The 24717-nt window shown below is 39.3% G+C and overlaps 2 protein-coding genes across 3 annotated transcripts in view; one reads left to right on the plus strand and one right to left on the minus strand.

The window, feature by feature from the left end:
• The window catches only part of LOC145442823 (uncharacterized), a 213666-nt gene that overhangs the window by 107427 nt on the left and 81522 nt on the right, over positions 1 to 24717 (minus strand). The window lies entirely within an intron of this gene.
• On the plus strand, positions 7371 to 16730 carry LOC145442881 (uncharacterized). The gene is made up of 4 exons (XM_080320918.1): positions 7371 to 7778; positions 7853 to 7930; positions 8283 to 8527; positions 16415 to 16730. The coding sequence occupies exons 1-4, from the start codon at positions 7502 to 7504 to the stop codon at positions 16607 to 16609; spliced, it is 795 nt and encodes a 264-aa protein (XP_080177044.1). The 5' UTR covers positions 7371 to 7501; the 3' UTR covers positions 16610 to 16730.

The raw sequence follows: 24717 nt of genomic DNA on the forward strand, positions 1-24717 counted from the left end.
TTTCGAAGCCAAGCATTAATATCATATCATGATTGCAAAACCAGCAATCACGTCTCAATTTGGGCTGTGGGTCGAATTAAAAAATTCTGATATAGCTTTTGTTGTCATTGTCAGTCAAAAGTTACCTTCCAATCCATTTCTAGTTGTAAATCACAGAACAGTGAATCTTACCTTATGTTGATCGATATATCAGGTTTGGTTACAATAAAAGGACGTACTATAACAGTATCAACTCTAAACAGTAATAGGCCTACCGAACATCCGTCATTGCTCTTCACTATAGGGATTCAATAACCAAGCGCATTTTCGTTGTGCACAAACGCCACTTCTGACTATAACCGTATCATTGACTGACTACACTGCTACAACCAGTGGTTATGGTTAAGTAATCACCGAGCTAAGTGGCACACAGCAAATGTCGAAAATGCTTCTCGCCTCTGACAACAACTCACTTCACAGAATCACAGTTCAAACTTCCCAGACGAAAATTTGAATCAAGTGAACTGGGTTCGCTGCGCAATGCGCCACTGCGCATATAGATGAAAAAAGCTAATGATCTCATTCACTTCACGCATGGCGCGCCACGCGACGTACGAGGAAATCTCATCAATCGTTGAGTGGTATTCAGCGGGTAACATCGGTAAAACATTATGCGGTACAAAAATTGTAAAGTTTATTACATGCTCGAAATAAAAGTAGGAAAGAGAATGTACCATTATCGAAGTCGATAATAGAGTATACCATTAACTATTCAATATACTAGCATATAATCACTGCCAATTATATGGCGATCAAGTCAGATTCACTGTGCGCAGTCGCCATTTCTGCCGACCCATTGAGCGCATTCAAATGAAAAACGCTAAACATCTCACGGCATGACGCACGCGAAAAGTTCATAACATCTTTTGGAATTGCGAATTTTCACCGCAGGAAGTAACAGTAACACGACAGCTAAAGGGCACAGAATCACGTCCAGTGACGATTTTCCTTCCTCTTGAAATATTTTGAAATACTGAAATGTGTGCAATTTGTGCATATCAGCGTCGGGAGTTAATGAGAGATTGAATTTATACAAAATGAAACAAAATGGAGCTATCCTCACACTGTCCGAATATGATATCCATTGGAATTCTGATTCGCACTTTCAGTGGACTGTCCCGAATATCGGTGTGTAAATGTGCGATTTTCTTTCGAACTGTACTCTTGAAATATTTTGAAAGGATGAAATATGTGGCCCTATCAGCAAGAACTTGAGTGGTTGACTTTTTAGCTGATACAACATGGAAATATCCGCACACTGTCAGATTATGATATCCATTGAAAATTGAATTGGGACTTTTAGTGGACTATCCGAAATGATTTTCTGTGTGTTTGTCCTAGGATATCCGAACCGGACATTTTCGAACGTGGATAGCCAAGTATTAGCCCACGTCTGTCCAACCGGACACTGGGACACTCGGACACTGCTTGGATAGCCCTAGGCAATTATGTGTTTGCTGGGTAATAGCATTATCGGAAATATACATTTTCGGTAATATCCGTTCTCGGTAATGTCCATTCTCGGTAATATCATTCTCGCTCGTGTCTATCTCGGTAATAGCATTCTCGGTAATAGTAGGGAACCATCTTGACTTCGTGAATGGATATTTTTTCATGTGAGGTGACTGTAAATATGTTGCAAACGATTGCCTGTCCTGCACTACTTTCGAAACTTACTTTTCCGCGAATATACGATTTGTGGATACGATATAACAAATAAGGTGTCTTCACCATATCACGTTTATCGTGAACAGACAAAAAGCAAATGTCGCGGTTGCGTCAGATTTCTGGCACATTCTGTTTTAAATATCAAACGTGAAGAGATATCAGCATGATCGTGGTTACACATGAATTATGCGTATTACATTTGGTTGGTTGCAGAAGTCAACACAATTGACCGACTAAAAAATCCAAGCAAGTATAGCAAACAGGTAAAATACTCGTTTTTAAAGTCAAACCAAGACGACTCCCTTATGTCAGGTTTCAATTTTCGAGGTTATGAAAGCAACTCTATAATATGCGGCTCGAAGCTATAGAGGTATGGTTCCAAACCCTTTTCAACTCGTCACCCCCGTCGCAAGCTCGGTTCCCTACTATTACCGAGAATGCTATTACCGAGATAGACACGAGCGAGAATGATATTACCGAGAATGGACATTACCGAGAACGGATATTACCGAAAATGTATATTACCGAGAATGCTATTACCGAGATGGACATGACATACGTAAGGGTGTTGTCTTGGTTTGACTGTGAAAACGGGTATTTTACCTGTTTGCTATACCTGCTTGGATTTTTTTGACGGTTAATTGTGTTGACTTCTGCAACCAACCAAATTTAATACGCATAATTCATGTGTAACCACGATCATGCTGATATCTCTTCACGTTTGATATTTAAAACAGAATGTGCCAGAAATCAGATGCGACCACGAGTTTTACTTTTTGTCTGTTCACGATAAACGTGATACGATGAAGACGCCGTATTTGTTATATCGTATCCACAAATCGTATATTCGCGGAAAAGTAAGTTTAGAAAGTAGTAGAGGACATGTAATCGTTTGCAACATATTTACAGTCACCTTACACGAAAAATATTCATTCACGAAGTCATGATACCTCTACGTCGCACAATTTTGCTACAAGCATATCATACACCTTCGACCGAAAGTATGTATAATTGTATATCTATTGCATTTCCGGAGCAGTCACATTCACGTGCTACATTTCGATCTAACAATGAGAGTACACGCAACAGCAGACACGATTACGTCATTTCATCCAGGACCGACCTTGGCACGACACTACAAATATGATTCCAGGTGCGGGGGAAACTTTGAATTTCGAGCAGTGACTTGTTCATCAAAGGGACGACAGGTGGTTTCTCTCATAATTTTGAACTTTTCCATTATGGCATCACAGATATCAATACGCCACAAGAAACCGTGAAGTCACGTCTTCGTTACGATAACTTCGCCACATTTCCCTCTAAACATCTCAAAATGTCTACGCCTATGCCATGGAGCCTACAGGCGAAAAGCGCCACTCACGTTCTCACTAATAGTAATGATAAGGATAATACTAATGAAAGTAACTGCTCGGAATGGAGTCAATCAATGGTAGGTAACCTTGCGAAGTCGGGAAAGTGCATACCACCCAAAATGTGGATTACGTAAACAGAAGTTACTTCACCTTGGTATGAATGGGCTATCCCAATGAGAATGGGTGCATGCAGTGGTGGCTTTTGGGGTAGGCGAGGTAGGCGGTCGCCTAGGGCCCCCCTGGTTGATTTACGCGCTTTCGAGGGCCCCCCCTCCTCGGTTTACGCGCTTTTTCCAACTATTACTCCGGTTTACGCGCTTTTTATCAAGTATTACCATTTTCTGAATAACCGCGTAATCCTTGTATCCATAAAGAATATGGTATTGTACCGTAAAGACAGGTCAATCATCAAATCTCATTTTTTAGTAATCATTTTACAAATAACCACAAAAATCCATGCGCCAATTTAGAATATGGTACCGTAAGCAGTAGTCGATCATTAAATTTCTGCGCTAGTTGCAACAGCTCACTTTGATTTGATGATCTCTATCTATTTTGCCATTAGCTATAAATGTTATCATTTTGCAAATAACTGAAAATACATGTACCCATGTAGAATGTAATACCGCACACAGAAGTCAATCATTAAATTACTGCACCTGCTAAAAGCTTACTTTGATTTTATGAGGGGGGGGGCCCTTCTTCATTTACGCGATTTTTGGTTATCATTTTACGAATAACCGTAAAAATACATGTACCCATGTAGCATATGGTACCGTAAACAGTAATCGATCATTGAATTTCTGCATCCGCTTAAAGAGCTTACTTCGATTTTATGAGCCCCCCCCCTAAATTTATGCGAATTTTAGTTACCATTTTGCGAATAACCGTGAAAATGTATGTACCGATGAAGAATATGGTACCGTAAACCGTCGATCATTAAATTTCTGCATCTGCTAAAAGAGCTTACTTTGATTTTATGAGCCCCCCCCCCCCCCCTTACATTTATGCGAATTTTAGTTGTCATTTTACGAGTAACCGTGAAAATATATGTACCCATGTAGAATATGGTACAGTAAACAGTAGTCGATCATTAAATTTCTGCACCTGCTAATAGAGCTTACTTTGATTTTATGAGCCCCCCCTCCATTTATGCCAATTTTAGTTTATCATTTTGCGAATAACCGTGAAAATACATGTAGGCCTACCCATGTAGAATATTGTCTTGTAAACGGTGTTCGATAATTGGATTTCTGTGCTTGTTAAAAGAGCCTACTTCGATTTTATGTTAATGAGGTCATATTGTAACATGGAATGAATTATTATTGAGTATATATTTCCTAGTGGCAGCAGTGTATATTTCAGTGCATCAAAATTTTCCAGTATAAGTTTGTGAGATTCTACTTGCTAGCTCTTGATGCCAGCTTTCATATGATACCGTATGTTAATTGATAATGAACCGTGTCCACACTGAGCCTGAATATCCAAAATATCAAAGGAAATAGTCATTTGAAAGCCAATGAAAGCATAGGCTATTATAGCCTATATATTGTTGTTTACTGAGCCATTCTCTTGTTGTGAATTGGGCCTTTTCTGGATGGAAATCCATTCTCAGGGTTGTCATGATGGTAAATTTGTTCATTTCTTGTCTGCGGATTAGCAGCGTATTTTCAAAGCTTTACCATGCTCAATGTGCACCCGGTACAGTCAGTCAGAAAGTGTTTATGGTGTTGTCAGAAAGTGTTTTTTTATCACAGGTGGATGTCTTTTAATTGGTGGTGTACTATAGATAGATATGCAATACATCTTGCATGCAGGACAGTTTCTAGCGGCCTGATGCCTGATATTTTATGCCTCAAAAATCTATGTCGATACTTGAAAGGTTTGAATGGCTATCATTGAGAAAGGTGTACGAAAGTCTACATATATCCAATTTGTTGTGAGGTTGATAATTTAATGTGATGTCACAGAAAAAGACCAAAATGTGACCAAACAATTAGCAATGGAATCAATTTCAGCAGGGCAGAGGAAAGAATTAAATGATCACAAGTCAAGTTTTTGCAACTTTTTTTACAGCTTCTGGCAGCTTCCTAAATACTCGGAAGTTATGTAGTATGGTGTTTTAAGCTGTTTCGAGGAATCTTATATTGCGACTTTTCTTCATTTTTTCAAGCAACTTTTTGCAGCTTTTCGATTTTTCATGCAACTCACTTTTTACTGGAAATATTTGGTACTCTATGTAAATAGATCGCTTGATCATCATCACTGTCGTTTAAATTTGAGGTCACTTCTCAGTTGACATACATTCAGGCTAGACCGCCGTAAATTATATTAGCCTACTGCTGGGTCAATTTTTTCAGGCTATTGATTTTGTTGAAGGCGCCAACACTGAGTTTTGCGACTGTGCCTTGGATACGCATCGATTCGAGTATCTCATACCTTAATAATGTCAAGAAACTTATCCATAAATGTACTTTTTTAGTGTAACTTTAGTGAAAAATAAATGAAAAATAAATGCAACTTTTTACTTCAACTTTTATTAAAAATATGTGCAACTTTCCACGGATTTGACTGCAACCAAAATTTGCCCTAAGATCAGCTGTTGCACAAGACAATTTTGACCATTACACTCTTGAAATGGGCTACCAGTTCAATATAAATGTGACTCGGTAAACAGCATATTTAGTAAGGCGCACTCGTCAGTTGACAACCGTACCTTTCATTAGCTACGATGAGTTTGGTATCACTCAGTTATATGTTATGTTGTAATTGGTAGCATCAGTATCTCCTAATTACTGCGGTCAAGTATCTGTTACAATGCCGCGAGTACATGCTAAATGTAAGTCAGGATCTCAGAAAAGGAAGTGGTTCAGATTTGGAAAGAAAGTGACAATGCAAATTTTGAACTGCGACACAAATAATTAACCATCTATTTCAGGTCAGGAATGTTCTGCACAAATTGAGGATGATGCTGTTTTTCCACCAACTATATTGCCTTGTAGACTTGAATGATGTAACAGTGCTTTCAAATACGTATATTGTATTTGATTGTAGTGGTCTTTTGTCTATGCTAGTTGTGGCGTTTTATGTTTAATCCAACCAGGCAAGTTCTTACAGACAAAAATTTTTTTTCTATGACTTACAATTTTTTCATTAGTGCGTGTTGTTTCGTGTGTGTAACTGTTTATTTACAAATTGCGCTGCTACTATAGTACCGTATGTCCGTATACTTCAAGGTTTGTTGTTGTTGTCATTGTTACAATGCGAATATCATGGTTTGTGATTTTGATTGTTGCGTCATACTTTGCCGTTTTGATTTTGCTTTTAAATCTATTTAAATCCCTTAGGTGTGCAGTTAACTCTTGAAGAGAGGCACCCAAAAATTATCCGAGTTCAATAAATATCATATTACAATGGATGTTGTATTGAAAGCTATATTCTTACAGATCATGGAACTAGCCCTTCACAGGTGATACCAGTACTGATGTGTTCCTGTGGTATTACTGGTGTTGTACCACATTGCCGCACATTTTGCTTTTATGCCTTATCATGCAACAAAATCTTCTTTGTAGCAAAAAGATAGGCCCAATCCAGCACCTGGCTGAAACCTTGACGTGGTGTGCTGGCTCATTACTGATGTCAACCGACAGCTTTCTGGATTTATGTGGTATATTTGGCGTGCAGTTGCCTTGTTACACTATTATGTCATGCTACATCCCATAATTCTTCTACATAGGTGGGTCTGGGCACGCGCTGTAGTTCACTTGAGTCACTTGTTTTCGAATATGCCAAGTCGTTTATTGTACTGTGGCATGACATTATAATTATTTTATATGCTGAAAGTTTCAACATGATGTACAGACAAAGCACTACCGGAACAGTGTATACGTGGTGTAGAACAATAAAAGTATCGTTAAGCGCTAGTGAGGGGGGTCTGGGGGGCGTAGCCCCCCAGAAGTTGCGATAATATAGATAAGGAGGCCCCCCCCCCCAGAAGTTTCGCCTAGGCCCCCCCCCCCAATCGTAAGGCCACCACTGGGTGCATGTAGCTCATATTCACTATCTGGAATGGACGAGAAGGCTCAATCGGAAGATTTCGCAACAAGCATTTTAACATATATTCGTCCGTTCGCGCGAGCGGAAGGGAGAGCTTGATATTATGTTGAAAGCAGGAATGGTCACGATTCGGGATACATTTTCTGTCACCTTTCATGCAAGCTTTCGTCTGTTCACGACGAGCGGTAGGGGGAGTTTGATGAATCGTCGAAGGCAAGGAATAGTCACGATTTGGATCACATCTTACGCCACCTTTCATGCAAGCTATTTTTTCGAGAAGCTGCGCCGTCGCGATATTGCACGATTTTTAAACATGCAAATCTTGCATTTCCGATCGACTATCGTGTAACATATATATTACGTTGATGAGGAGCCTCGGTATCCATATGTGTGTTGTCGATGCTGGAAAGACTCGATTAAGAGGAACAAACATGCTGTACGTGTACGCCGCCGCGATATTGGCATTTCATTTTTCCCCTGCCTCAAGCAGTCAACAACATTTGATTTGCAAAACTGTTGAAGATGTCTTCGCTGAAAGCAGCAACATACCAATGAACGATACGGCAAAACCTCGACCAGCAGCAGCAACACCAGTAGACTATGCAAAGATCGGTAAACTCATCGATGAGAAAGTGGCTCTTGGTAACAGCTAGGCCTATAACAGATGCGCTCTATTAATTCATAACTATAACTATATTCCGCATCTTCTCTATTAGCTTTGAAGAAAGTCAAGTTTCAAGGAAAAGGAATGGCGGAAATCACGACGAAGCCGCCACCACCACCACCGGGATCGCGTAAATATATGTTTTTTTGGTGTGATATTGAGAGTATGTATGAAGTATTAGATTCGATTGCGTCATTTCATGGGCACCCCAAATATATTTGGCATCTTGAGCAGTGGAGTAGCCGTCGAAACTGTCCGCCTGTCGTAATCTTGAGCTTGCCCATCGTGGTTTCGTTGATTTCAGCACGTCACAATGCATCAGTGAACAAAATTCGCCGCGCTATCCACACCCCTTCCCGAATTTAAATCCGGTCTACTCCAATGATCGCTAGATCTAATCTCTGATGTACAAATCAGTATATTTTATGAAATAATAGTTCAAATGTCCAACGAGTCATGTTCCTGGTATGTGCATTTCATAGAAAAATCGTGCGAAGAGCAAAAAGGCGGCTTGTTCAATCGCTCGAAATGTTACATCATCCCTCATCTCTCGTCATCCTATGACTTGACCTACGCCGGAGCAGTGGCGGAATGTAAAAAGTACGGATATCTGCTGGCGGAGATTCATGGCTTGGTCCATCAGAAGGCTCTCGAGAATTATGTTCAAATAAAGATGCCAGATGAATTGTATGTATATATGTGGCTTGGAATGGAGTATAAATCAATGGTAAGTAACATTACGAATTGTTAGCGTATAATGGTATAACCCCCAACACAGTGGTATACATAAACACTACTTACTTTACCCCTGGGATATATCCAGTCCCGTTTATTTTTGGCATAGCTTAATTTTGGCATTTTTCAAATTTCGATTTTGACAATTTTGGCATCGCCATGAATTCATATCTGTAGACTCGAGTTAACCGTGTAAGGCGCTTTAGTTTGGTCTTTCTTATAACACGAAAGTCACAGAACGTACGGTATCCACCTTTTGTCATCAACAAGCAAAATTGAAAACTGAATTGACAACGGTGTTGGAGAGCTGATTTACCCGATACAAAACCGACTGCTTCTGCAATATCTAATTTCATTATTCGATTCGTTATGCGTGCAAATTTACAGGCATTCACGCTGATCACAGCATCACATATGGTAATTCTGAAGGGTTATTGATACGTTTGGATCGCCGCCTTCCCTACCTAATCAATGGTTAAAAATATCCAGTTACTTTAATTTTCGATATATTAAAAAATATCCACCCTGCAAATAAAACTGCAGGAAAATACTGGATTTATGTACTTTGGTACGTAGATGGGGGTCGCTTCTTGGCGACTGATGCCTTTTGTACCATATATAGGCTATTCATTTATGAACCTATGTCCCTATTGCACTACGCAACATAGTCTGTCAGTGGTTGAATCATGCATACATATTTCAATAGCAAGTTAAAAGTGAATGAAATTTGGTACATATATGGGCTTTAAGCTGAAAGCAGTCTGGGGCGTGCGTGGCAGCTACATGGTGAAACAAAATGCACCAGCGGTGTCATTTGATATTCCTAGTCATTGCGCGAAGCTCAACAATTTTGGCTCGCATTCACGGTAAACAGAATGATTTTTTTTTGCCAAAACATCTAAGAGCCGTTTCTGAGGTTTTCAGGGTTGCTGATTACGATCATCACATTAGTTTTGCCATATTGACGCCATGTTAGAAGATACTTATACCTAGGGTTACCATACGTGTTCTTTTAGGAGGATTTGTCCTCTTTTTTGACTTATTAGAAAGTGTCCACGGAAGAAGCATAAATGCCCTCTTTTTTGAGAATTTGTCCTCATTTTTGAAAATTAGGGTTAAATGCACGCGTGGAAATTGGACTGAGATATAGGAAATCAGCGCTTGAATAACGTTCCGGCGGCTTTTACGGGACTTGAGCCAGAAAAATGACCCTTTTTTAGTCAACGAACGGAAAATTTCATAGAAAGTCGGTATTTCGGGAGTTGAGCCGGAAAGATGATATTATTAAGTCAACCAACCACAAACTCGGGAGAAATTTACCCTTTTTTCCGGATTTCACTCCAGTATTGTGGGTCTGAAAATTTTGAAAAGGTGTCCTCTTTTCAGATTTCCAAAATATGGTAACCCTACTTATACCCCAATAAATACCCAATTACTGTATTTACCCCCTGAATATATCACTTGATAGGAAGTAAATCGTAGCTTGTTTTACTTTTATACTACGCATATAAATATATCATTGACGATGAAAAACTCTAATGTCGTCCTCAGTTATTCAATCAATAACGTGACGTGATGCGAATGTCATAAAAGAGATTGAAGCCTAAAATTTGTACTTTTGCACAACAGACATATATTTTCTCCTGTACCAATTCTACCATTGTACCAAGATAAAATAGGAGTATAAAGCGATCAAATTTGTCCTTGAAAAGCTTGACTACAATACTCATATGCATCTCTTTTGACTTATAAATGCACAATTTTCTGCTGAGCCGACAATGATATAAAATATATTAAACAGTCTTCAGTGTGAAAAAATAACATGCAGATTGAATTTCTGAACTTTATAATATACTACTGTACGGTTTTTAATCTAGCGCATACAGCGAAATTATGAGATTTTAGTCAAAATAGTCCCATAGGTTATCTCGAAAACAGGAGCTAATTTGAATTAAATTAAGGTCTTATTCGGAATCAGTTCTTTTCAGAACCTGCAAAACTACTCTTGCTTTGTCCGCCTAAAAATATGTGTTGATCAGTGCTACTATTGAAAATCTCACTTCGCGAGCAAAGATCATCTACTTCCCGATCGCTGGATTGATCAATCTACGGATTGACCGTAAATCCAAATTTAATTACTCGAGTTTTTAGCCTCGATCCCAAGATTTTCATTCGTTATTCACTGACCCCGTATTTTATTTATCTATGCTCAAACGCAGCAGCGAAAATCCATTATTATGAGACAATGACCCTTTTCGCAACTTTTGCATATATCATGTTTATCAAAACAAAGCACATTTTGACAAAACATTAGAATGTTTGCTTGTTTGTTTGATATTCATCGTGTTTCGACTAAATTAGTCATTTTACACCAGACCGATAATCTTTATTTTTGATTCCGTATTTACCGACTTTTAGCACGGCCCACTTCTAGGTTTTTACAAGACACCGCTTACGGGGATCACGTGGCGAGGAGGAGCCTAGTGCCTATATAAACCTCTGTCACTTAAGTAAGGAAATCTGGAGTCGACCTAGGTCAGACTCGAACCCGCTACCCATTGGTGTTGCAGCTGTGGATCATACTGCTACGCTATATCGCCACAGCATTAGAATATGTTCAAATGACTTTGCAACCCAATGAAAATGTCTTAGTGGCCTAGTTCTGGGCCATGGTCCACAATTTTTGAAAGCCACTGATATTATCGTCTAGAGGCAAGAACCATGATCTCGTATCTTTCTCCCACCGCGGATAACAAAAGCAGTAAATGTAATTGAAAGAAAAATGGGTATCGTCATCCGAATCATTTCTCGAAGCGTATGAAAGAACACCAGATTTCCCAAGAGCATTTAAAGACACTGCAGTTGATGCGAATGGTTAGGCAAAGTCAAGATCATGTACCACTTGAATGAAGGTGGGGTTTGTAAATAAGAATCGGTTTGCTCTCGCTCGGGTGTTTGATACAATAATAATATTAGATTTCGTTAATTTCCATCTATTCATGGACACTATGAGAAGGAAAGTTCTCTTAATATGGGGGGGATTTTAGATTAATTCATTATACAGCTTCGGTGAATAACATTTTGCGCGAGCATCTCGATAACGCGACAGCATAGCAAGTTGTATACTCTCAAGTAGAGCCCGACCGATATTGGATTTTTGAGCCGATACCGATAAAACCGATATTCAGTACCTTCACCGATAACCCCGATATATTCAGCCGATATTCAAAAGTTATAAAACCTAGCTCAAGGCGCATATTTAGCACCTCAAGAGTATTTAATTGAACATGTTTACAGCCATTGCTACACTTAACATGAAATGATAAGGCAATAAAAATATATCAGTAGCACCAGTCTAGCAGTTGCAGATTACAGTTCACGAAGCATAATTCCTCTGCGTTTCTCCAGGGAGTGAACATGTGTGGAATTCATAAATGATGTAGGATATACAGTACTAAACACATTGAACAGTTTTTCACTTGGTACCGTAGATGGTAGCACAGCAAGAACTAGGAATCTTTGTTTATTTTGGTTCCACGACTGCAGGGGATCTTTTCTTCATTAGTTCCACCAAATATTGATATGCTTTTGGAAGTGCACCTGGAGCCTTCAGAACATCATTAACAGTTGAAGAGAATGTGTAAAACAACTCAAATTCTTCACGTCCGCTCCACCCATCCCCTTGACTATGACCAGCATTTCAACAATCAGTTGATCAATCTTTTACACACTTTTGTCAGAATTGGCCCATGTCATTATGGAATCAAAAATATTCGTATGAATTGTTGGCTCTACTCGCTTTTTGCTTGATTTTCTTGCACTCTATGCCCGCATACTCCTTATCATGGTGACCCCTCAGTCAGATGACTACATGTCCATACATTACTGGTATTTTAAGCTTTGTTGGTAGCGAGCCTTGGCTTGTGAGCTTCCTACACAGACACCAACAGCACTATCTACAGGTAAATGTTTACATGTGACCCTTTTCTCTGTCATCACGACGGCCAGTCCAGCTTGAATGAAGTTCTCATTCCTCAAATGAATCGATTGAAATCTTCGGCATACAACTTTCCATTCACTCGATGTCTGCTCTCTGTCAGAGATGCCACTGAGATATTTTGGAAAAACCCAGATTTGGACGTTAACAAAACCCAGAAAAACCCAGATCCTCTATTTCACTCAAATTTCTATGATATAGCTTTAAAACAGTGACTGAGAGTCATGAATGACAGTTATACGGACATAGAAGTTCTAGCCCTTGATATTGAAATCCCAACGGCTCATTTCCATACTATAATATGCATGTTGCTCAGTTTAATGAGCAAATCCATCGACAGATTGCTACCAGGCATTCGGTATGGGGGGTCAGTACTAGTGTTTTATATATTCGTAATGTTAGTAACAATGATAATCCTCATCTATCGTGAGGATGATTGTAGGGTAGTTCTAGAGACTGCGTGCTGACCAGATAGATTGAAATTAGCTTTCGATTCATTAAACCTGGGACAAACACTTTTATGTGGGATAACCAGTCGAAAAAGAAACTGCCAAATCATGAAATTAAGAGTACATTTGCATTTAACAAACCCCTCTCACTCTGAATAACTTGCCCGGTTGCCAAAAATGTCTCTCTTTGAGTGTCCCTGTTGAAAGTGAATATACTCTGATGTCAACATGGTAAATTAGTTAGATCAACAATTGGTCTTTCCATGTGCATAAATTGCATACTTTACAGCAGTTACATACTATTTACTGACACACAATGAATTTATTGCAGCGCTACCGGTAGCCGTCAAGTCCTAAATCAGAGTTGCCATGTGAACATGACTTTCTGCGACCTAGTAGTCAGTATTCAATGAAGCTCTCAATCGCATCACGCCAAGACCTCTCATTTTAATAGTAAATGGGTCTCTTTGGACTCCGTTTCAATCACAGTGGAATTCGTCGACATTTGAAGATCTTACTAATCTAATAATCAATTTTGCGCCGTAAAATTGATCTGCCAAACATTATGTTGAAACAAAACCAGATTTCAAGCACAAAAACCCAGAAACCCAGGTGATGCTCGAAAAACCCAGATCTGGGTGGAAAAACCCAGGAGTGGCATCTCTGCTCTCTGTCTCTGATGTTCGATCACCGCACGGGGATTTCCACTGAAGTCACTGGGGCATAACGGTGAAAGTATATTTTTCACATAGGGCTGGGCTACTGGCCTGTGTGCATTGAAGCTTGGCCATTTATCTTAATAATTTACTGACATTCAGTTAAGACTTCGCGTCTTCTCTGACTCCCTACGACCATTTTGTGACGTCACGAAAATGGCCGATATTTTTTTACCTCCAATGGCCGATACCGATATTACTTTCCAAGTGTGATATCGACTCGATATTATCGGCGAGCCGATAATCGGTCGGGCTCTACTCTCAAGGTCTCTCTCACTGTAGAACCGTTGAAAACCACAGCTCTGAAGACTTTGTGACATTTCTATGTCTAAGTGCACCACTGTGACGTCAGTTTGATTTGGCGCCTAGTTTTCATCGCTGCTGGAGTTGTTAACTTTTGCCCTACTATAGTGGTATATCCAGTGGCGGCTCGTCCTATAGGGCAACTGGGGCCTTGCCCCACCTAAAATTCGGTCCAATAACAATTATTTACCATTTATAGATGCACAACAATCAATATATACCGAAATTACAGCGAAACCCGCATTATTCTTGTGCATTGGCTTGTAAATGCCCATACCTAGCGAAGTTTCTGCGAAAATCGAATTCTCTTCTGTGTTTTCGCTTTGTGAATGCCTAGCCGGGGCTTGCCCCGGTAGCGCTCATAACAAGCTTTTACTGTCTATTCTCTCAAAGCCGCGCACAATAAAGAAACGGTGATTTACTCTCTCCTATTCATAAAATTACCGAGCAAGTGGGGCAACCTGCCTGGTTGCCCTTAAGGTGTGATGTAACAATCGTGTCTATATCTGAACTCGGTTACCGTCATATGCGTTGAGTCGACCTTTGTTGGTATAGTTCGATTTTGACGATGTTTCGCTCCATGATAATTCTTGAAACTGTGTATGTTATGTAGTGAAGGTCGTATTTAACACTGCTCCAAGTTTCAGGGTTGCTACTTAAAGTGTAGGGTAGTAATTTCGTTTCCAAAGTTGACTGTGTGCTTATCCTTCATGTATCGCAAACAGATTTTACTCAAAAGCGGGTATTGGTCTCCATTGATTTTGACGATGTTCCATACCGAGATCGGTCATGACATTTGGCATAGTTGCTCGTAGTGTTAGTATCGATCGCCGTACCAAGTTTAAAGTTCATCACTGAATTATGTGGGTGGTAATTTCGTTTCCTAAGTCGAGCGAGAGCTGACTCGCCATTTATCACTAACAGATTTTACGCAATACCGGTATTGGTCTGTATCGATTTTAACGATGCTCCATACCTATATCCGTCTTGAGCTTTTGGACGGTATATCTTGATTTCAGTATCGAATGCTGTGCCAAGTCCCGAGGTTGACACTCAATGATTAGGGCATTAATTTCATTATCGAGTATGGTAGGCCTAACGCGGACTACCGCATTGCGGGTTTCACGCAAAAGCCGGCGTTGGTCTGTGCTAATTTTAACTGTGTTTCATACTGAGATAGGTGATGAGATGATGATCTCATGAAACAGTTTACTAAGATTCTCGGTTTGCATTCAAATATTTACTCTGTTTTATATTCTCCAATGTCAATTTCACCGTGAAATTGTGGCCTTCAAGCCATTTGCTGACAACCCGATGTCAAGCGCGTTAGCTATAGTTCGTTTTTGATGACGGCTAACAGCTGATCAATTGATCAGCCTATTCCTCAATATATTTTACGCAAAATTCAGTGTTTTTAGGCAAGACTCGGCTCTTATCAGCCTGGAAATTGTCCATTGATCTAATCGTACACGGGAGGAAAGCGCACTCTTACCTTTTCCCAACGTATTGCGATAAAAATGAAAGGCTGACGTATAAGCGAGGATAAGGACGCCATGTTATACACTTTTACGCTGCTGGTGCCAGGGGACAGTGTCTCTAGTTCGACCGAAATTGGGTCTCGTTATCGTGATCTGAAGCATGTGGTCTACTGCAAACGGTGTCTCGATATCACCCGATAGTCGACATTGCTCGGCTCGAGTGGACTTGTTTATATTCTAATACATCTTTTTCCGAAGTAGTAACCACAAGTGAACTTTTAAAATTCCTATAGTTGAAAAATCGCTTTAGCCCTGCTGATACAAATGTCAAAATATGCAGGTATGAACAACTGTTCTTGATATTTTTTTTCGAATTTGAAATACGCAAGTCTTGTTTACCATGCTTAATGTATATACCCCATACAAACTGTGTGTGACCACACATTTTCACGTCGGAATACACTATTGTGACGTCATTTAGACAATTAAAATCGCGTACACCCCTTGCCCCACCACCCGATATTATCACGAGCCGCCACTGGGTATATCCAATCTCTTGACGAGGCGGCAGAGCCTGACACATTCTTCGTAGGGTACACTGCAGATTAATATAGTAGAGTCATTTGCGTTTATCATCAGTTATCTGTATATTCAGGCATGTGACAGCATTCAACTATAGTCTATATAAGAGAGCAGACTTATATAATGGAAGGCAACTCTGGGTATATAGAAACCTAGGCGATTGGCACAAAATATAATAGTTATTGACCAACTTGATGCAGGCGTGCAGACGTGCATGACAAGCACAATAGTTGATAATTGCAAGGAACTGAATCCGAGTGCAAGCCCGGCGATCCCTGCCGTCAACAAAATCATAGTCAGTTGAATTCGCCTCTTATGCGATTAAGTGATAAGGTACAAATTTTATTTGGACAGACCTCCAAGATGCTGTACAGATCTGGAAAAGAAGTTTCGAAAGACCAGTTCAAATGGCACAGGGGACCAGAATCAATATCATCGAAGAAGAATATTGTCCTTCTAGTGTACAAACGTTATCCCACAAGGGGCGGCGTATATAACATCAATGCAGCATCCGACAAAAAAAACGGTGTATTATGTGAAAGTCCCTAAGAAAGACCGAAGCACCCATTAAATAGCTGTGGATCGTATTGACTGGTGATATTCAATTCGAAATATTATTATTGATTTTCGCTATCCATTAATTGAATTATTTGCAGTACCTATATATCCTACTGTACAGTGTACACTGTACACTGTACAGCCATGGCATGTGTTAATTGATCGATTTACACAAGTTATAATGATGTTCTGCGATTAAAAATTTCGCTACTGGAACTGATGCTAATGTAGATCTACTCATCATTACACCGGCAACGGTGAGCAGTCTGATTATTACATACTAGTTGTAACCGGGGCAATGGTCTTGATTAATGCATTGCGACCGTATTATGATCTAATGCGTACGCGGCGTAGTGGACGCACGAAGCCCATACGGACCAACTAAGCCAAGCTTTCAAATTCCCCAGCATAGACGCGGGCAAAGGACTCATGAAAACGAGATATACAGAAGACGAATGGATGCGTGGCTGGAAGTCGTCCGAAAAAGCGTACCAAACGCACAGAAACCTATAAACATTGTAACATTCATTATCATGGCGCTAAGAACCTAAATAGGCGATAAGAGCCAAAATTGCTTAATAAAACAAACAAACAAACAACTGCATTGCGAAATTCCTGATACCAGCGGCCACATGATGCGGACGTCATGATTTGACGTGACACTCCATATACTCTTCTGCAAACTCCTCACAAACGCTCAATCCCTATAATTGGTATTCATCGGCTGCATATATATTATTGATTTTAACACCGCTATTGTCCGACTCAGGCGACAGAGGTTAATCAGCATATTACGCAATGCACTTATGAATAATAGGGTGGAGTGAAAAATGAAAAATTTTGAATTTCAAAAAAGTGTCTTGATATGTGGTGCCGAATAGCAAATAAATAAATTCTGTCATAATTTTGGGTTCGTACACCCTCTAGTGGTCGTGCACTTTCACCGAACGAACCGAAAATAGCCAATTTCGCCATATCTTGGTAAACGCTTACACCAGAAAGCTGGTTTTGGGCTTAAAAGATGCAGAAGCAACATGTTTCTATCTCACTTCCGTAGAACTTACTCTTAAAAATGAACGGAAAAAAGTTACAAGCAGATTACTGATTTTATAGGTAAAATTAAGCACTGAAGCAGTGAATTATCATTTCGGTCCCGGTGATCCATCGGTACCACATCTCCCCTAAACAAGGCCGACGTGTAACAAAAATTAGGGAATTTAAATTCCGAGTTTGGCTTAATCGGTGATTATGCTATTTTTACACGCTCAAGACACACAATATACAATGCAATGAACGGATACGAGGATAACTAAACGACCAAGAATGGCCTCTCAATATGGCATCCCCCTTAGCCCAATGTCAGAGTTCTATCTTTGTCTTTGTTTTTGGCTTCCTCGCTCTTTTCATTCTCTTCCATGGATTGGTACTTGATTGGCTTTTTCTAAGCTCATTTTATTGTAAAAACGCTCAGGTTAACTCCCGACGGTACTGAACTTGCTACTGTCAAGAATCAAACCGGCGCGTCAACCGTTATTGGTGGTGGTACGCTAACTCGCTCACGTGATAACTATAAGGCAAGTTTTTCGTGGACTTCTTCCCACTCTATCTTAATCATTTGTTCGACCCAAGCGGTTTAGTAACTAAGTAGGAATATCTTTTTTCATTTTACCTAGTTGAAAGCAGCGTGTTGTTGTATTTGCACCAAATTTATGAATGATGCTGTCACGTACCAAACCGGACGATGTATACTTTTTACAGATGTAATTTCGCAAATTTTCACAAATTTGCGACTCCATCAGTGGTTTTGTGTTGGTCGTGAAGTATATCTTGCATTTTTCTCTATGCAATTGAATTGCAATTTACAAATAGTATACATAAGTTTACCAGCAATAGGCTAATATTACCAATAACATTGCTAACTTTTTGCTGCTGCTATGGTTGGTATGTTTACTCCATCAGCAATTTTCAGAGACCTTCGAGAGGACTCGACTTCATATTAAAGTAGTTGGAGTCGGAGTCACAAGCAGTTTTACAAACTCTGACCCCGACTCCTTTCAATAACTTTTCACGACTTCTACGCCAACTCTGACCGCAATGGTCGACTCCGACTCCGCGAAGAAAAAAATTCGTGTCCGATTCCACGACTCGACTCCACAGCTCCTTTGATGTGCTGATGATGATGCCAGTCGGGGGAGGGGGGGAACTGCGGCTCTTTAATGATTGCAAATGAGTAGTTAGTATGATCGCTCGTGACGGGCTATGGGGTTCTTATGGGCTGGGTGGTGACCTGCCTGAAAACCCGGGGTGATGACCCCACCCTTTTAGACCCCCCATGTGGTGGTGACCTGCCATTGTTTCTTATGGGCGCGGTGATGATACCACCCTTTCAGGTATAGGCTGCGGTGATGACATACCTTGAAAACTCGTGTTGGTGACCCCACCCTTTCGGTATAGGCGGCGGCGATGACCTGCCGTCTGGTATTCGAGGGAATCCTAACGTTTACGGTGAATGCGACTTCGATATATCGTTATTCTTATGACCGCGGCGATGATTCGTACTTTCGTTGATATAATGCTAGCGGCATGTCGTACTTTCACCAAAAGGGTGTGAAATAGTTTGCTAAATCTAGGAATCAGTCGCTTGGTAATTAGTTTACCACGGAGCCGGCGTAGACGGCGATTCCAATACCAACAATAGCCGCGTTCACATATTAACACTCCAAATAGGTGTGAAATAGTTTGCAAACCCCGCGATCGCTGACGAGATAATGTCTCGGACATAACCATCTTTCACGACTTGGTGTCATAGCCATACCGATCGCTCACACGGTGAAATTTTCGTAAGCAGTTTGTCACAGAACTTGATTTCGATCGTAAGATTTAATAAGTAACGAATAACAGGCCGTCAGTGTCGGTAACTTGAATAGCGATAAATTGTCACTTATTTCCGCTCCAACCCTAATCCTTTGTGAAGTGAACGCTTATTCAAATAGGTGTGAAATAATTTTAAAATCCTACGACACTCACAGGGTAATGCTTCAGACAAAGCGATCCCTCATGCCCGCTCACAAGGTAATATTTCCGTAATTAGTTTGTCACAGTGTCGTCGCAGACGGGGATTCGTAAACCAACAATTTGACACTTTCTGGTGGTCGCTATATGTTTTTGACACTTTGGAACGTGGTTGACTTTAGTTGTATGATAAGAATCATGCGAATATTCAAGCAATGTATCAATTTGACAACTTGAAATGAAACTTACTACACAGCTCAAGTTGATTCGTATCTGAATGTGTTAATTCGGTACAATTCTAATTAATTTGAGAAATCTTTTTAACGTGATCTTTTGATTCGATCGTAACCTGAATATTACTGACGCCGACTTTCAGCCACATTGAATTATTCACACATTCGCGCCGCTGTTTTCACGCCTATAGAATCAATACCAACTATAACTCTAGAAGAATCAAGAATCACAAGTATGTGCATTATACAGTTATTGTCGTTGTCAACTTCAAATCAAACTCTTAATACAAACACGCATCTTATCACTTGTCAACTCTATCATGAAAATCCTCGAACCTGTATTATTAAGAATGTTATAGTACGGCGTCGGAATCCACTCGCGAGATGTACTAAAGGTAAATTGAGATCATCCAAAATGAAATATTTGGACTTTGACATAGTCTGAATTGCAATAGATTGACAAACATGACTACCAACTTTCAACCCATACATATTTAGAGGTTATGCGCATGTTGATATGAAACAAGTAATGACCATACAACTCTATTCACGACTGAGTTTTCCGTTTGTCAAATAGAGTTTCAGTAAATAATTTCACTATACTATCATGATATTTAAATGTGTTACTACACACAATAGAATCAATCAATGAAATAGCACCTGTTGTAAATATTTCTTACTTGACAACCACTTGAACATACCGCGATCGAGTTGCGACACGATGAGTTAAATCGGAATATTTCCATCTATTTGTCGAAACCTTGTACAAGCTATCTGGTTATTTTTTCGTTGCAATTGAGTTAACGGAAATAGTATTACGTCTCGACATCTTACCATCTTACCATACTCCAAAAAGCCAACAAGGAAAAACCTAGTCAAGTAAATCGTTTGTAACTCACCCAATCAACTCAAACAGTATCAGTATGAAAACAGTCAAGCATACACGAGTCCATACAATCGCTACAATCTAAAATCCATAGCAAGTTCGGTTTTAGGCATATACCGTCAACTCGTCTTTTTTGTTCAACTGTAAAAGTCGTTACTATTCTGCGAGACAAAGAAATTACTATGCGGTATATTTTGTAAGATAAAAGTAATTACTACTCGATATATTTTGTAAGACAAAAGTAATTTCTACTCGGTGCAGGTGACTTGAGATTAACATACTATGTTTGAGTATACGAGATTTGAAAGTCTGATCAACGTAGTTGCGACTCCATTTCTTACAATCGAACGCTGGTGTTATACTCAAAGTTATCATGCTGTAAACATAAGGATTGACATATTGATTTGACATATGTTATAGTTGATCATGACTTGATTATTAAATTATTCGCGGTAATTAGACACGACGTTGTGGTAAATGTTATGACAGCAACAAACTTTTCAGTGCCATCATTCTTAACATATTAAGTTGTAAAACTATACGTGTCTGAAATGTTCTTGATTGGAGAATTACTCCACCTCGATAAAAATCACTCTGCGTATCGCGATATCAGGAAATATTTTACAAATGTAATTGTTTTCAGTAACCAAGACTAAAGATGAAACAGCAATATCGGTATTATTACATTCAACAACCAGTACAATTATTAAAATCTATCGTTTGCGATAAACAACGCTAAAGATGCAATAATTCCATTATTCATACATTGAACATCCGATACAAAATGCTTTATTATCCCGATTCGCAACGGATAATTGAAACGACTAAGTGTAGAGTCAGTATATCACAATGACACGTCGTTACTATTGAATCCAGCAATTGATACATTTATTGTCGGGATTTGTGACAGCGCATTGAAACATACACAACTTACAGAGTGTGAAAATATCACTTTGGGTATCGAGTACCCTTTGAAGCGCGCGATCAATACATAATTCCGGTCGCACTCTCTAAGACATTGTGAAGTCTACAGATTTACACTTCAAGACTTTGATCAACACAGAAGCAATTTGGAATATCTTTACTGAACCATCCTATTCTACTAGACTTGAGTATACGCAAAACCCATAGCATTGACAAAATCGCAATAGGCGCTACACTGAAATCTACAAAATGTGTTTGTATTGTTGCTCAAAGTAGTGATCATAAATTATCATTTGAATCTTCTAAAGTAATTGTAATCATAAAACCAAACTTGCGGAAGTCATTACCATAACAAAAGAATATTGTAGGTTGCTTGCTAAATGTATGCCGGAAATATTTGTAGAACGCTCACGACCAAAGAAATCGGGAATTTTCCCTATTGTCATTCGTCAAAGTAAAAGTCGTCACAATACTCATCTCGTAAAAGATCTTACTTGTATGTGATTGAATCGCCTGTAATTAACTCGCTAAATCAAACCCTAAGGAAATTTCACTCACTCATCGGAATATGAGATTAAACAGCGTCGCTTAATCGGTGTAGTTCGTTTATTTTTTTTTTTTTTTTTTTTTTTTCTAAATGCAAATCATACCTAGCCAGCAGAAAACAATTTTCACTAGCTTGGTACTGAAACCGAAGTCTTCATTCAATATTTTGTTTGTGTCAAATACTTTGCAATAAACACACTGGAGTGGTTGAGCTTTACATCATCATACTGTAATCTGTAAATCAAGCTTACATCCGATTTGTAACTGTATTGTTCACCTAACCGAGTTGTATGCACAGTTTGATATTTTTGTCATTTAGTGATTGGTGAACATACCAAACGATACACATCCCCCTCCGAAATACCGCGTTGATCTTAATTTCCATCGTCGTGATAATCGAAGTACATTTCTTTCGAATTCGTAACAACCGGCGTTTCTATGACATGATAAATTTTTGACAAGTAATGCTTAGAAGATTGGTTGCATATCGCGAAAAATAATATACCACTCATATTGATACTCATATTTCTTGAGTTTCTCCGCTTAATGTAAATGTAAACTCAGCCGTCTTTTAACATCACAAAGACATTGATAAAAAGTAGGCAATCAAACGCTACAAGTTTAACTTTTGTAGGTTGTGTATGATTACCCCACGCAACTCATTTCTTACCGAAGGCATATGAAATATATTCATGTTACACGAAAATACTCGATATTCCCATGCTACGAACCTGTACAATGATTGGTGACGCTTTCACACTGTTTCGATACCTCAAGACCTTTATTGTCTGAATGGTTGTTCATTTATCTCAATAATCAAATAGTTCAACACAGAACTAGTATTAACAGAAACATCAGAGTTGTTTACACAAAAGTTTGTATGTGTACAGTATATGCGAATATCATGTGTAAGTCCAACACAATTGTGGTATCCATCCGGGTTTAGTTAACACAATTTACGACACCGAGGTCGCCTCATCTTTCGTAAGACAACAAACCAACCAAGGCTTCAGGATATGTCCATGTCATAGCAATAAATCAGCTACTCCAACAACAGAGTACATATGTTTTCTAGTTACGGTGCTTACATCTTACACACAAATCAATCTACTTTGCTAACAAAAAGTGCTGAGTCATCAAGTGATTGCCCTAGCAACAAAACAGCTAAACGTACTATCATACAAAATGGCCGTTATAGTCACCAACGGTACATGGTACAAGTAACAAGTCTCGAGAATCCAGTTATTGAAAAAAACGTGAAAGTGTTTCTCCTGTGCCAAGTCGGTATGTTGACGAAAGCGTCTATTGTAATATCATGATCAATTTGCATTCGTTGGTCACAAAATGTCACTACTCTAAATAATTATTTTTCACTCAAACACAAACACAGACTTGTCACCATTCGTTTTCATCAAGCACGAGTTCACGAAACCTACTTACTACGACAGTGGTTCCCAACCTTTTTATGATAATTCCCCACTTCCGAATTATTCCGAGCCTTCATTCCCCACCTAAAATCTTTATATCCATATCCACCCTAATGCTACCTTCAATAACATTTTGCAAGACTTTGCTTAGTAAATAGTACGTGCTATTGGTGATTGTTAAGATCCCTGGAATTGATCAGCACACAATAAAATTAACACAGCAGTGAATTGGTAACCGTAAACGCAACCCCGTAAATATGTATATACCCCGACGCGCAGCCAGCAGAAAAATAGGAGGGGTTTGAAAATCTTCCAAATGCGCGGGGTAGCACCAATTTACATACGTAAACTTCCTGATGTTGACGAACTCATGCGTGCGATATATATATAAGCCGCCGTAAACTACACTTTCGCACAGTACTAAAAAAGCTTGAGATATCATAAGTATGTAATTTATTTGTAACGAGTCCGGATGTGCTATCAATTAGCCAGTCCATGATCTCCCTTGAATACATGTTCAGCAATATGAGCTCTTATTACAACGAAGCAGAAATTTTCTATCAATATGTTTCGTGACCGATGACGGTATGCAAATGAATAATAACATTTGCTGGAGATGGCGTGTCGCTATCCAGGCGATTCTCGCTAATTGGATGCACTGATATTATGAATCGCTGAATTGCAAATGAGCGAAGAAATATTCGCGATACGATCGGCGTTTCAAAACGACATTTAATAAAAGAAAATATTACTGTAAAGATTTTTGCAAAAGTGAGTCCATTCCCCACCAGAAATCCCGAAATTCCCCACCAGTGGGGAATTCCCCACCGTTTGGGAACCACTGTACTACGACATGAATTGTTATTTTTATGTTGTGTAAATAGGTAATAATTCATTTTAGTAACACTATATCAACATCATCGAGTTGTGTGAATAGATTTACATGTGGACTTGTGGTTTTAATCGAAGTACACAGCACGGTCTAATGTAGAGTCATCTCTATTGTACAGCAACTCGGTAATCGAAATGCATTAAAATTTAAACAGCGATCTTGTTTCATCACACAAAAAA

Source organism: Botryllus schlosseri, chromosome 7 (genome assembly GCF_051294905.1).
Source record: "Botryllus schlosseri isolate E-star chromosome 7, Bs_hap1, whole genome shotgun sequence".
Taxonomy (NCBI): Eukaryota; Metazoa; Chordata; class Ascidiacea; order Stolidobranchia; family Styelidae; genus Botryllus; species Botryllus schlosseri.